The following is a 15,415-nucleotide window of genomic DNA, read 5'->3' as shown; positions in this document are numbered from 1 at the left end:
AGCTTATTTATTTACCTTATTTAGTCCTTAAATATTGTTTTACCTTAAAATGTCAGGTCTGGCCTTGCTGGGTTCCTCAGAAGCTGAGTTTGAGCTTTGGGGTTGTGTGGAACAGGCAGCACGAGGATGTTAATATTTATATTGCACATCCCAAGTTATTCCAGGCAGCTGGCAGCAGGAGGAGGGCAGGACAGAGCCATTGCAGTTTGCACCTTGCTCCTTGCATTTTCCAGCCTCCTGCTTGCTGCTGGTGTCTCCTGACACTCCCGGGGTCCCTCGGGGAGTTGTTTGCAGTTTTGGTTTCAGTGCTGGCTGGGGATTATGCAGGGAGGGAAAATAAACAATTATGCCACCCCTCAGTGCACACAAACACACTGCCAGGAGCTGACTGCACTGTGGGTAAAATGACTCCAAAATTGTGTGTAATGAGTAGGAAAAGATTAGAGACAGCTCTTGCTATGCTGAAAATTGACATTAGTGAAGGGGGAGGAAAAGGAAAAAAAAAATAAGAGGGAAAAAATTAAACCCCCTCTTTCCCAGTCAGCCTGGGAGGTCTAATTCTTGCTGCAAAATAAATAAATATATAAAAAACCCCCTAAATGAAGGCAGCTTGTGGTGTGGTGCTGTCCCCTTCTGTGGCCAGAAGGCTCCTGAGCACAATGAGGATGAAATGCTGAAGATCTGGCTGGCACGTTGTGCTGGAGGAGCCATTTGGCAGGGCTGGTTTGGGCTCCGTTTGGGTGAGGCGGCGCTGACCCACGGCGGGGACACCCCGAGCGTGACATTCCCTGGGAATGAGCACCAGGGTCCTCCTGCAGCGGGGCTGAGCACATGGAAACCTCCCACAGGGAGCCCTGATCCCCCTGGCGGGGCTGGGGTTCCACTGTGCTCCCCTCTGCCCGGGACAGAGCCCCAACAACATCAAATAAAGGGAAAAGAAAGAGGAAAGCAGAGGGGAGAGGCTGGGCTGGGTGGTGGGTGATGGGTTGTGGGGCTGGATCCTGGGTTGTGGGGCTGGATCCTCGGTTCTGGGGCTGGATGCTGGGTTCTGGGGCTGGATTCTGAGTTGTGGGGCTGGATTCTGGGTTGGATGGTGAGTGATGGGTTGTGGGGCTGGATTCTGGGTTGTGCACAGGCACGTCCTTCCTGTGCCTGTGCCAAAGGATCCACGGGCACAGAATGGATCCCAAAGGATGCACAGGCACAAATAGGATCCCAAAGGATCTGTGGGCACAGAAAGGATCCCAAAGGATCTATGGGCACAAAAAGGGTCCCAAAGGATGCACAGGCACAGAAAGGATCCCAAAGGATCCATGGGCAAAGAAAGGATCCCAAAGGATGCACAGGCACAGAAAGGATCCCAAGAAGGATTCACAGGCACAGAAAGGATCCCAAAGGATCCTCAGGCACAGAAAGGATCCAAAAGCATCCATGGGCACAGAAAAGGATCCACGGGAACACAAAGGATCCAAAAGGATCTATGGGCACAAAAAGGATCCCGAAGGATTCACAGGCACAGAAAGGATCCCAAGAAGAATTCACAGGCACAGAAAGGATCCCAAAGGATCCACGGGCACAGAAAGGATCCCAAAGTATCCACAGGCACAAATAGGATCCCAAAGGATCTATGGGCACAGAAAGGATCCCGAAGGATCCACGGGCACAGAAAGGATCCCAAGAAGAATTCACAGGCACAAATAGGATTCCAAAGGATCTATGGGCACAGAAAGGATCCCAAAGGATCCTCAGGCACAGAAAGGATCCAAAAGCATCCACAGGCACAGAAACACTTCCTTGAGCACCTGCAGGCTCCTGGGAAATGAAATCCCTTCCTGATCACACCTTGGAGCTCTGAGAATGCATCAGGTTCCCCCAGTTCCTCTGCCTCTCCTCCCTCTGCCCTGTTCAAACAATTAGTGCTGCTCTTCCCTGCACTTCACCTGAGTAAAATATACACCCGTGGCAGGAGTGAAAAATGTATTGCTAATTACACAATTATTTTATTATGTAGCACTAGTAAAAAATGTCTAGTAAAGAATTAATTCAGTTAAAATAATTTGAATCAAGCAATTATTTTCTTAACACTAGAATTAGCTGAAAGTACTTCAAGTGGTTTATTACTAGCACTACATAATAAAATAATTGTATAATTAGTAATAAATTTGTCACCCCTTTTGAGTCTTTTTCTTTGCTCAGGACAAAGGGAAAGGTTGGAGTTTTGTTTGTTCTCACTCTTCACTGTCTCTGCTGGGATTTATGTTTATTCCCAATTAGAGGGAATAAATTGTTCTTCCTTTTGTCAGCATTTGATACCTCTTAAATAACATGAAATTCCTTTTCTTGGGTGTTTGGGCAATGACCTTGGAAATGAAATGGAAAGATCCTATCAGTGCCTGTGGTACTAATATATATTTTTCTATATTTGTTTGTATATATATATACACACATATATATATATATGAATATAAAATATTATAAATATTAAAATATATATTTATATAAACATAAAGTATAAAAGAGTGTTTCCCAAAGAGTTAATTGCTTAATTATGTTCCTGTTAATGCTTAACACTAAAATGAGGGTTAAATGACAAAGGCACCTTGGCTTTTCTCGAGGGATAGGAGGATTTTAGATGAATAAAAGTGTCTCAGTGTTCCCAGACTGTTCCTGTTGCAGCAGGTGTGAGTACATAAATGCAGATCTTTTATTTTCTCTGCACTGGTATTTTAATGAGGCAAACTGGGAGGGTCCAAGCAAAAACCCAAATTATGGAGGAGGTTGGAAGGGTTGAGAGATGGATTCCTGCAGAAGGACAAACCCCACTGATCCTGCTGCTGTTTGTGGTGAGCCTGAAGGAGAGCAGGCATTGTGCAGGTGCTACAAGGGGTAGTGACATGAAATTAATGGGGAGGGAGGGGAAGTTTGGCTGAGTTCTGAGGGAAATCTCGTCTGTTGGACTGTGGAAATGCCCCTAAAGAAGCAGATTTATTGTTTGGGGTTTCTAAATGGGAGCTTTCAAAAGCACTGTGGCAGAAACAGTCCTGTGTGAACAAAGAGGTGGGCTAGATGAGCCTAATAAATGTTTTTCATTTCTTCTATTTTGATTTAATACTTGTAGATATAATTATATGTAACAAAATATATATATATTCAAGAGTGCCCGTTTCCATTACAAGCTGTATCCATTAGAAACTATATCATCTCATAGAAATTCTTCTGCCTTCCCTTTTTCTCTTTTATTTAAATCACCTTTGGGGCTGATATTTTCAATGTACTGTCTTTACACAGTGGAGTTGTTCTTATTAATTTTGAGCAAAGTGCCTTAAACAAATTTTAATGGAGGAAGAGCAGAGTGCTGCTCCCCATCCCTCTCCACACACATTTTATGAAGATCTGGAAGAGCTCTGCTGCCCTTAGGTGCATTTTATTCACATTACATGAGTTGTGGGAGAGGTCTGGGGTAGTGAGTCTGAAATTGGGCAGTGCAGATGTAGCCAGGCTGATTCCCCAAACTGTGGGAGTGTTTGTGGGCTGGGAAGGCAGGGATGGATCATCCCCAGGGCACCTGCAGTCACTGGAGCTGTGACTCCAGGCTGTTTGTCCCTGTCCCAGCAATGCTTGACCATCTCAGTGTCCATCCCCAGCTGTGCCTGTGTCCATCCCCATCCATTCTGACCATCTCTATGTCCATCCCATCCATTCCTGACCATCTCTATATCCTGTCCATCCATCCTGACGATCTCCGTGTCCATCCCCAGCCACGTCTGACCATCTCTATGTCCCGTCCATCCATCCTGACCATCTCTGTGTCCCGTCCATGCATCCTGACCATCTCTGCGTCCCTCCCCAGCCATGTCTGACCATCTGTGTGTCCATCCCCATCCATCCTGACCATGTCTGTGTCCTGTCCATCTATCCTGACAGTCTGTGTGTCCCTCCCCAGCCATGTCTGACCATCTCTATGTCCATCCCTTCCATCCTGACCATCTCTGTGTCCCATCCATGCATCCTGACAATGTCTGTGTCCATCTCCAGCCATTCCACACCATCTCTGCGTCCATCCCATCCATCCTGACCATCTCTGTGTCCCTCCCCAGCCATGCTGACCATCTGTGTGTCCCTCCCCAGACATGTATGACCAGGTGCTGAAGTTTGGCGCGTACATCGTGGACGGCCTGCGCGAGTACCGGCAGCCGGTGCTGGTGTACATCCCGCCGCAGGGCGAGCTGCGCGGCGGCTCCTGGGTGGTCATCGACCCCACCATCAACCCCAGGCACATGGAGATGTACGCTGACAGGGACAGCAGGTACACACCTCTGCCTGGGACACTCCTCATGGCCTGGGTGGTTTCCATGGGGTTGGACATGTGGGGCCTCGTCTGCGTTTTCGGCTTGGAGAAAGTGGAGCTAAAAATTCCTCCAGTCTCCCGGATGGGGGAGGAATTGAACATCTGACTCCGTGTTTTTAGAAGGCTAATTTATTGTTTTTTTGTATTATGTTATATTAAAGAATGTTATACTAAACTATACAGATATCACAGATATTTACAGAAGGCTTAACAAGATACTGCTGAAAAAGCTGTGACTCTCTCCAGAGTCCTGACACAGCCTGACTGGGATTGGTCATTAAGTAAAAACAATTCACGTGTTGGATAAACAATCTCTAAACTACATTCCAAAGTAGCAAAATACAGGAGAAGTAAATGCGATAATATTGTTTTCATTTTTCTCTGAAGCTTCTCAGCTTCCCAGGAGAGGAAATCCTGGAGAGGGGATTTTTCACAAAATACGACAGTGACAATTCTCCCTTTGTCCTGTCTCCCTCCCCACGCTTTCCAGCAGGGGTTGAACCATTCAGTTTAGTGTCTGATGACACAAGGTCAGGTGCAAGAAGTGCTTTTGTGTTTTCTCCTGCAGGGGAGGGATCCTGGAGCCCGAGGGCACGGTGGAGATCCGGTTCCGCAGGAAGGACCTGGTGAAGACCATGCGCAGGGTGGACCCCGTGTACATGCGCCTGGCCGAGCGCCTGGGTACGTGGCACAGCCCCGGGCACCCCTCGGGGGCAGCTCAGCACTGCTTTTCGCTTTTATTTACTGACAGGTTTATTTACTGACAGTTTTATTTGTCTGACTTGGGAAGAAAACCAGTGAGACCACGGCAGGTGTGTGTGACCCTGCTCACAGGGGTCTGAGGATGAGGGAAGAGATGAGGATCTGACTCCATGTTTCAGAAGGCTTTATTTATTATTTTATGATATATATTACATTAAAACTATACTAAAAGAATAGAAGAAAGGATTTGATCAGAAGGCTGGCTAAGAATAGAATAGCAAAGAACGATAACAAAGGCTCTGTCTTGGACTCTCTGTCCAAGCGAGCTGTGCTGTGATTTGCCATTAGTTAGAAACAACCAACATGGGCCAATCACAGATGCACCTGTTGCATCCCACAGCAGCAGATAACCATTATTTACATTTTGTTCCTGAAGCCTCTCAGCTTCTCAGGAGGACAAATCCTAAAGAAAGGATTTTCCATAAGAGATGTCTGTGACAGGTGTGTACCTGTGAGATGATGCTCATGCATGCTCAGCATACCCAGGGTGTGGAATATTGTGGGGTTTTGAGCTGATTTCTCTTTTTTGTTATATTTTATTGACTGGGTCTCACAACAGCCCCTCACTGCAGATGCTTGGGTCTGATTTCCAGCTCAGCAATTGCTCAGCTCACTAAAGGTTTGTGGGCCAGGCCTTCAGTCAGCGTTGTTTCACGTAAGGAAGGGTTTGATCAGAGACATTTGGGCTGCTGGACTGTCACTGAGTGTCTGGGGTAGTTTGCAGTAATGATGTCTGTGTGCTCTTCAGTTCCAAGGGAATGAGGAACGTTGTCCATGTCTCTGTGAGCAGGGCTCAGTGCTGGGTTGTGTTATTACCACTCCGAGTGATCCCAGCGCCTGCTGTACACTCAACATCCCAAAATACAGAGTGTTCAGCAAAATGCACTTAATATCAGATATGTTCTCTCTTGGGGGAATAGGCTTTTTAAATAGTCCTTTACTGGCTCTTACTATAAGAGTATAATCTTACAGAGCCTCCTTTTACCTCCAAAATTGACTACATTTCAGTGGAGGGAGAAGCGTGCCATGTGGGTATGGCTTGAATTTATAAAGCCTTTTGGGATCCTTCAGGAGGAAAAGTGTTCTGCAAATGACTGATAAATCCGGGCTATTGCTGCAGTTACATTTTATTATTTGTTTTGCTTTTTTTTTAATTTATGGCAGGGCAACAATTTATATACAAAACAACCCTCCTGATATGCCTCGGGAAGGGAATAGTAACGGGTGAAGGGTGAGGGGTGCCCTGGGATGGTGGAAGGTGTCCAGTTAAATGATCTTTAAAGTCCTTTTCAACTCAAACCATTCTGTTATTCCATGACTTAAATCCCAGTTTAAAAGTCTGCAGCTGCAGCAAGGAGGTTATTTTCAGCAAACCTCACTTTTGGCCTCTGTCAGATTTGAGTGTCCCTTTAGGAGCAAAGGGACAGCGACCACCCCAAACCATGGGGACCCAGCTCAGGACTGCAGGGAGAGGGAACAGAGCATCGCCTTCACTCCCCTCTGTGGCTGCAGGACACCCCTGAATCCTCTGGGACACTGAAAAAACCCACAAGGGCAAAGATGGGAGAGTTTCTGCCAACAGCCTCACAGACCCAGCTCCGTGTGAGGAGCCAGGAGCCTGATCAGGGCTTTTTCCCCCCTGTTCCTCTACAGGGTAATTACTCCCAGCAAACTCCATACACTTTAATTAAAATGACTGCAACACAAGAGCGAGTCACTTACAACTGTACACAGGGAGAGCTCTAAAAGCTTCAGTCACTGATAAGCATCTCCCTGAGATGGTTGTAATTGCTGCCAGCACCGCCTGATCATCGCTGTTGTTTTGCCACTAATTCCATACCAGAGCAGCAGAGCCAGGATTGCAGGACACACTGAATTGCATAATTTTTTCCCCTTTTTTTTTTTCCCTATTTTTTTTTTTTTGCCGGTTTTCTTTCTGGCCAATTTAAAATTTGTCAAAGTCGGTCTTCTTCTGGATCACTGCCCTTTGATATTTCGCGCACTCCATTTGCCACAAACAAGCCGCAGGGCCGCGGTTCATGCTGACTCCAGCAGAAGCAGAGAAAGCTCCATTTATCTTACACTGCCTGCTGAATTCTTACTCATTAGCTGGGGGTTCACTGCCTCTCTTTAACCCCTGAGTGGCTGTCATCCTGCCCGCAGCTCTGGGGAGCAGCACCGGGAGCTGCTCTCCCCCGGCCCACGCCGCGGCTGGACGCGGCGCTTGGGGAGGTATTGAATCATTTGACACAAATCTGTTCATTATCAATTCTGCAGCAGCGTTGCTGAAATGTTGATTAGCCCCCCCGTGGTTTATTAAAGTGTCACTCAGGGTTGGGCTGCTCCAGCGAGGGGAGACAGGGTGGCCCGGGCCCAGGGCACGGCCCCACGTGGGCAGGGACATCCCACAGGTGTGCAGGGATCACCCAGAAATGTGGCAGCGGGGCAGCCTGCAAGCCTTGGGCCACAGTTTAAAGTACAGAGACTCAAATTTATTTATTTATTAAATTGGACTAAAACATGTAGTGAAAATAAGCCTCATTGCACAGATTCTGTGTCAGAGGTGCAGGGAAATGGGTGCAAAAATGGGGTGGAATGTGGGTGAGAGGAATGGAGAATGGCTCCAGTTACAGCAAGGCTGGCTATTGCATTTCCGTGTTTCTTGTAGGGAAAAGGCAGCATCCAGCCATCGCCTGATGTACATTGTGATAGTGGGATGTCCTTGCTGCTCCTGTGAGGTGTTCCTGTGTGCTGAATGCACCTCTGGTTTCATTTATTTCATTTATTTCATTTCCTAGGGCAGTCAGTCCGTGCTGCTGGGGCTTGGTTCACACCTTACTTGAGTATCCAAACTGCCTTTACATTTCCAAATAATGAGTGAACGCTCAGATATTCACCCCTCAGCTCCACTTCAGCACAGCAGTTCCTCTCTGGAAATGAACATTTTGGGGTGCAGGACCAGAACTGACCCTCACTGCCAGTTTTTCAGGAAAACCTGGGAGGAACACTGCTCCTCTGATCCCACCTCTCATGGGGTGCTGGATAAACACAGGTTGTAACTTGGTTTTGTGGGTGATGCTGTTTCAGCAGCTGCATCCCTGTGCCGGTGCTGCTGCATTTAAATTGGTGTTAATTCACAATCACAGGGCTCCCAGAGCAAGCCCTGCTTTCTCTCAGCCCCTCCTTGGCACTGGGATATCCTCCCAGAGGAGCTGGGGTTGGAATTTTATTGGAATTGTGTCCCTGCCGCACTTGAGGTGCTGGGAAATGAGACCTGAGGAGCAGAGGGAGGGAAGGGCAGGGTGGGAACCACAGGGATTCTGTGCAGGGATGTTTGCAGCCTGTGCCACGGGCTGGTGTGACCTTCACTGGCTGTTCATGCTGCACCTTTCTGACATAAATCCTGCTGAATATTTAGTGAAGCAATTACAGCCTGTCTCATTTAAAGAAACAAGAGACAATCCAAAAACGCCTGTCTCTCCGGGGACGTGAGTGGCTCCCTGTGACCTTCCCTCTCCCCTCTGGCTGGGGGCGTTTCTGGGCAGCCTGGACACCTTTGGCATTTTTGCTGAATTTTCTGGAATCCCAGGATGGCTGGGATTGGAAGGAACCCTAAAGCCCATCAGGGACACCTTCCATTATCCCAGGTGCTCCAAGCTCCATCCAGCCTGGCTTGGGCACTGCCAGGGATCCAGGACAGCCCCAGCTGCTCTGGGCACCCTGTGCCTCCCACCCTCACAGGAGGGAATAAATTCGTCTCTGGCACTGTTTTGCACAAGGCAGAAGCAGAGGAGGTGAGGTTCAGGTGTGAGGCTGCTGCTGCAGGTGTGGAGTGAGGTGGGACCCCAGGCTGCTGCTTCCCCAGGGCACCTTTCCAACCTGGTTAGGGCAATTTTGCTGCTGATTAAAGAAGAAGAGAGCACAGCTTGTGGAAGCAGGAGGTGCTGGGTGCTCCCTGCCCTGGGGGGCTCTGGGGGTGTTGGAGCAGAGCTGAGATGATTCCCAGCCCCTTCCAGAGCTATGGTGCCAGGGAAGCTGCATTCCAAGGGAAAGGTGCCATTCCCTGGCCCTGCAGAGCCTGCCCTGTGCTCCCTGCCAGGCCAGGACGGTCACTGCTGCCCCTGGTGCTGCCCCACCTGTGTGCCAGCTCTGTCCCCATGGAATGGGGCTGTCTGGAGCACTGCTCCTTTTGTTTCCCTATTGATTAGCAGCCAATCCATACCTAGAGGTCTATAATGCTCCTATGATTTAAACTTTAACAGTTTCATTAACTGTCAAGTACCTCTGGAGCAAAGGAATCCCATATTTTAACTCCCCTCTCCTTGCCAGGATAAGATTTGTGGAAGGAGACTTCTTTTTTTCCCTTTTATTATTTTTTTTTTTTACCTTAAGAAATAAATAAATAAATACCCAGGCTTTCTGAAAAACCCTGAGGCCTCGAGATCTGACTAGGAAAGAAAGAAAACCATTCCAAGATATTTAATTGTACAGGGGGCTTACGGGATTGATCGAGAGCTTAGCTTTTTACAATGGTGCAGTGAATAAGAAATGCTCCTGACAAACGATCGATGATGGGATAATCACTCTTTATCCCCCCTCCTCATTGTTACCTTCTTTCTTCCAGGAGAACAGGGTTCAGAAGTCAAAAATCTTTATAGACGCTGCTTTTAAATTAAGCAGAAAATAGACATTGACATATTTGTTAATCTCACCTAAATCATTACTGGGCCTGCCTGGGTGGACTCGGTGGCAGGGGCTGGAATTCACCAGCAGGGCTGCCCTGAGTGCCTGTGCTGCCATTGAAACCAGGGAGCCTGGGCCTTCAGCCTGGATAAATACAGATAATTTTTTATTCTGAAGGTTACAAGGGGAGCTTCTCTTAATTAAAACCTTCTTACTCGCGTCTGAAGGGTTAGGTAACATTTGTATTGGTAGGCACAGGGAAAACATTCCTTCCTTGGCAAGGATCTCTGTCTGGAGGGCTTGTGCCTTGGAGAAATACAAATATGGGGTGTGTGAGCAGGTACTGAAATAATAACATATATGGTGTGTGTGAGAGGCACTGAAATCATACAAATATGGGTTGTGTGAGCAGGTACTGAAATAATAACATATATGGTGTGTGTGAGAGGCACTGAAATCATACAAATATGGGTTGTGTGAGCAGGTACTGAAATAATAACATATATGGGGTGTGTGAGAGGCACTGAAAAACACATATATGGGGTGTGTGAGAGGCACTGAAATCATACAAATATGGGGTGTGTGAGCAGGCCCTCCTCCCTTTGGACCAGCAGCCTTGGATTATCGTGCCTGTGGGAATGAGGCGTGGAAGGAGCAGCAGCATCCTGGGATGGAGCCCCCAGGATGCTGTCCCAGCTCCCAGATGTGGTTTAGAGGCTTCCTGAGCACAGGTTAATGTCTGATCTTCATGCTCAGGAGCCTGTGCTGGAATCTCCTTGCATGCATTTGTCTGATCACCCTCTGTGAGCCCCTTTGGGCCCAGTGGCAGTGAGTTCCAGCCTTGGATTGTGCACTGGGTGAGGCTGGTCCCTCCTGGGGTTTCTGTAGAGCTTCTGCCCAGTGGTTTGAGCTGGGTTTGTGGGCTTGGGGGTGCTCTGGTTCCTGCTGTGATTGCAGAGCCCCTAAGAGTTCTCCTAAAGGAGAGCTTGCAGTGGTGGAGGTGGTGTGCCACGCTCTGTGTTTCCTGCTAAATGAGCAGCAGTGTTGGGACATTATTCTCTTTTAGGAGTAAGCCCTGTAAATGTCACTTAATTGATGGCTTAGATGGTTGGCATTTAAATGGAGCAGAGTTTCCATGGTGAAAACACCCTCAGAGCCCTCGCCAGAGTCTCTGTGGCACAGAATCTGGGCTGGAGCAGAGATTTGCTGGGCACTGCTGGGAGCTGATGCTCTGGGGCTTGGCCTTTGGCTTTCCCAAGTGCTGGAGCTGCACCCCTGAGACCTCAGGGTCTGAGCTGTGTGTGGTTTCAGGCACCCTGGATTCTGATGTGTGTGTGGTTTCAGGTATCCCTGGATTCTGATCTGTGTGTGGTTTCAGGCACCCCCGAGCTGAGCCCGGCCGACAGGAAGGAGCTGGAGGCCAAGCTGAAGGAGAGGGAGGAGTTCCTGGTGCCCATCTACCAGCAGGTGGCCATGCAGTTCGCTGACCTGCACGACACCCCCGGCAGGATGCAGGAGAAAGGAGCCATAACCGTGAGTGTCCTGGGCAGGGGGCTGGAGCCAGAGCCTCTGTGACCCTGTGCAGCTCCTGGTGTCCCGCAGCTTCCCTGGGGACAGGGCTGGAGCCAGAGCCTGTGTGACCCTGTGCAGCTCCTGGTGTCCCACAGCTTCCCTGGGGACGGGGCTGGAGCCAGAGCCTGTGTGACCCTGTGCAGCTCCTGGTGTCCCACAGCTTCCCTGGGGACGGGGCTGGAGCCAGAGCCTGTGTGACCCTGTGCAGCTCCTGGTGTCCCACAGCTTCCCTGGGGATGGGGCTGGAGCCAGAGCCTGTGTGACCCTGTGCAGCTCCTGGTGTCCCACAGCTTCCCTGGGGATGGGGCTGGAGCCAGAGGCTCCATGGCCCTGTGCAGCTCCTGGTGTCCCGCAGCTTCCCTGGGGACAGGGCTGGAGCAGAGCCTCCATCACCCCGTGCAGCTCCGGGTGGGACAGGGTGGGATCCTTGGGGGAATCTCCATGGAGTCCCAGCCCGGGTTTTAATTTGGGAACGAGCCGTGTCTGTTCCTGCCGTCCCTCACTGCTGTCCCCGTGCCCCGGGCAGGACGTCCTGGACTGGAAAACCTCGCGCACGTTTTTCTACTGGCGGCTGCGGCGGCTGCTGCTGGAGGAGGCCGTGAAGAGCAAGATCCACGAGGCCAACCCCGAGCTGACGGACGGGCAGATCCAGGCCATGCTGCGCCGCTGGTTCGTCGAGGTGGAGGGCACGGTGAAGGTCAGTGTGGGCTGGGGGCACCCACCTGTCCTGCCAGGGCTGGGGGCATTGACCACCCTGACCCCCTGCCAGCATCTATTTTATTTTATTTTATTTTATTTTATTTTATTTTATTTTATTTTAATTCTATTCTATTTCATTCTATTCTATATTTTATTCTATTTCTATTCTATTCTATTCTATTCTATTTCATTCTATTCTATTATTTCATCCTATTCTATTCTATTCTATTCTATTTAATTCTATTCAATTCTATATTTTATTCTATTCTATTTTATTCTATTTTATTTTATTATATTTTAATTCTATTCTATTCTATTTCATTCTATTCTATTATTTCATTCTATTCTATTCTATTCTATTTAATTCTATTCAATTCTATATTTTATTCTATTCTATTTTATTCTATTTTATTTCATTCTATTCTCTTTCATTCTATTTTATTTTATTCTATTCTATATTTTATTCTATTCTATTTTATTCTATTTCATTCTATTCTCTATCATTCTATTTAATTTTATTCTATTCTATTTTATTCTGTTTTATTCTATTCTTCTGTTTTTCTACTTTATTCTATTTTATTTTTTATACTTTTTCTATATTTCTATATTTCATTCTATTTTATGTTATTCTATTCTATTTTATTCTATTTTATGTTATTCTATTCTATTTCATTCAATTTCATTCTATTCTTCTATTTTTTCTATTTCATTCTATTTTATTCTTATATTTTTTCTATTTTATTCTATTTTATTCTATTCTATTTTATTCTATCTTATTCTAGTCTTCTATTTTTTCTATTTTATTCTATTTGGTTTTATTTAATCTAATTTTATTTATGTTGCTTAATTTTATGTATTTATTTAATTCTCCTTTGTTTCTATATTACTTTATTCAATTTTATTTATTCAGTTTGTTTCATTTGTTTCATTTTATTTTAGTTTATGTTACTTTATTTTACTTTGTTACTTTATTTATTTTACTTTATTTCATTTTACTTTATTTTATTTATTTTACTTTATATTTTAAATTTGAGTGTTTTATTTTTTAAATCTATTTTTTTTTTCATTCTGTTTTTGAAGTCCCCAACACGCAGGGGTTCCAGGGAAGGGGGGATGTTCTCTGGAGGGCAGCAGCCTTTCCAAGGTAGAGCCTGAGCTCTCCAAAAGCAGGCAGCTCGTTAGCTAATACATTACACCAATCAAGGAGAGTTATCTTAAGCCACAATTAATCTGCTCCCTGGCATATGTTGATAGGGAAGCATCATGCTGTTTCTTAATTAAAAGCAAACGGATTAAAAATGATTAATAAGAGTATTAAATATTCTCCTAAACGAAAAGCTTTGGGATTCTTGGGTAAATGGAGCTTTCCACAGGTCTGGGGCTGTGCTGCAGCTTCCCGGGCTGGGCTTCCCCCCTTCCCTGGAAGTGCCTTTGTATGCAGGGACTGTTTGCTGCCTGCCAGGGGCACGGGCAGGGAGCAAAACTCCGAGTTCCAAACCTTAACAAGGAGAAAAACAATGAAATAAGCAAAATCTTCAAGTGACATCACCGGGCTGAGACAATCAGAGACATTGAGTGAAAGGAAATGAAATAATCCTGGATTTCTGAAGTGTGTCAGGGGCTGGGATGGGCTCTGACACCAAAATTCCTCCCTGGCACAGGTGCCCAGAGCAGCTGGGGCTGCCCCTGCATCCCTGGCAGTGCCCAGGACAGGCTGGACAGGGCTGGGACAGTGGGAGGTGTCCCCTGTGCACAGCTCCTGACAGGAGGGGACAGCCAGGGAACAGGGACAGAGGAGAGAGAGCAACCCCAGGCTGGGCCAGGGGAGGTCTGGGTTGGATATTGGGAAAATTCCTCCTTGGAAAGGAAAATCCTCAATGGAAAAGGAAATTCTTCCCTGGGAGGAGCTGCCCAGCCCTGGCACAGCTGCCCAGGGCAGTGCTGAGTCCCCATCCCTGGAGGGATTTGAAATCCCTGTGGATGTGGCACTTGGGGACACGGTCAGTGGTGGCCTGGGCAGTGTGGGGAATGGTTGGACTCAATGACCCTGAAGGTTTTTCCAGCCCCAGTGACTCTGTGACTCCTGGCTCTGTGTCCCAGAGGTGCCACCACGGTGTCACCACCCCCAGCTCATTGTCATTCTGCCTTTGACTTGGTTAGTGATAACAGAGAAGGATAGTGCACCTTTAAATGAGGAGCTTTGTGTTTAATTACCCAAATAAAATGACATAAATATGAATGAGTGCTAATGGCAGTACTTGCTTTTCCGGAAACCATTAACAAAACGATTCTTAAATGATTTGTAAAGAAAATGAGAGGAGAGGAGAGAAGGCTGTTAGGGGCTCACACTCTCCTGAGTTATTACACAGCCAACTATCTAGCAAATATCAGGTGAAATGATCTTGTGAAAGGCACAAAGGGGGTCGTGGCTGAGGGTCCAGGCACTCCAACCTGCTGATGATTTAGCACTGGGACAATCCCCAGAGCAGCTGCATGTCAGGTCAGCCATGTTCCACCAGAATTTGGGGAGCTGATAACCAGGGAGACTGGGATTTATCTGGGACAGCTGCAGCTCGTTCCTGCAGTGCTGACCAAGCACCTCCTTGGTCCCCTTCCATCACATTTATGGCAGGATGCAAAGGAAATGGATAATCCTTGACCTCGTGCAGATTGTTAGGTGTGTTTGTGGGGTGAATCCGGGCAGTGGCAGGGCTGGGTGCAGGCTGAGCTGTGGCATTTTGGCAGGCCTACCTGTGGGACAGCAACAAGGACCTGGTGGAGTGGCTGGAGAAGCAGCTGACGGAGGAGGAGGGCGTTCGCTCGGTGGTGGAGGAGAACATCAAATACATCTCCAGGGATTATGTGCTCAAGCAGATCAGGAGGTGAGCAGGGAGGGGAGCCGGGTGGCAGCAGGGCTGGCTGCAGAGCGGGCACGCACTGAGGATTCCCCAGCCCAGCGGGGTCTGAGGGAGCTCCCAGGGCTATGTACACTCCCAGCCTCACACTGCATCCCCCAGAATCACTGCTGGGAGCTCCGGAGCTGCCTCACTCTCCCCTCTGTGCTCTCCACAGCCTGGTGCAGGCCAACCCCGAGGTTGCCATGGATTCCATCGTGCACATGACCCAGCACATGTCCCCCACGCAGCGGGCCGAGGTGGTGCGGATCCTCTCCACAATGGACTCTCCCTCCTCCACGTAAGAGCCGGGGCTGCTCCCGGCCCTGCCCGGGGTGGGAACTGCCCTTGGTGTGCTCGGGAGGCTCCGGGAGCTGCTGCAGGGACACCTGGACTGTTGCAGACCAGAGGGAGCGCGTCCTTTGGCAGGGACACGAGGCAAACGTACACACACGAG

At 48.0% G+C, this 15,415-nt stretch overlaps 1 protein-coding gene across 2 annotated transcripts in view; it reads left to right on the top strand.

Annotated features, from left to right (window-relative positions):
• The window catches only part of ACACA (acetyl-CoA carboxylase alpha), a 100,754-nt gene extending 85,339 nt beyond the window's left edge, over nucleotides 1–15,415 (top strand). For both annotated transcript variants that reach the window (XM_054287459.1, XM_054287460.1), the window contains 6 exons: nucleotides 4,129–4,306; nucleotides 4,917–5,029; nucleotides 11,172–11,326; nucleotides 11,892–12,062; nucleotides 14,810–14,946; nucleotides 15,137–15,415. In XM_054287459.1, the coding sequence (XP_054143434.1) occupies nucleotides 4,129–4,306; nucleotides 4,917–5,029; nucleotides 11,172–11,326; nucleotides 11,892–12,062; nucleotides 14,810–14,946; nucleotides 15,137–15,263 (881 nt within the window). In that variant the 3' untranslated portion in view covers nucleotides 15,264–15,415. The remainder of the gene's footprint in view (nucleotides 1–4,128; nucleotides 4,307–4,916; nucleotides 5,030–11,171; nucleotides 11,327–11,891; nucleotides 12,063–14,809; nucleotides 14,947–15,136) is intronic.

This window comes from Melozone crissalis, unplaced genomic scaffold (genome assembly GCF_028551555.1).
Source record: "Melozone crissalis strain CALT ecotype California unplaced genomic scaffold, PUWL_Pcris_2 ptg000057l_1, whole genome shotgun sequence".
Classification (NCBI taxonomy): Eukaryota; Metazoa; Chordata; class Aves; order Passeriformes; family Passerellidae; genus Melozone; species Melozone crissalis.
This window is presented reverse-complemented; position numbering and strand designations above follow the sequence as displayed.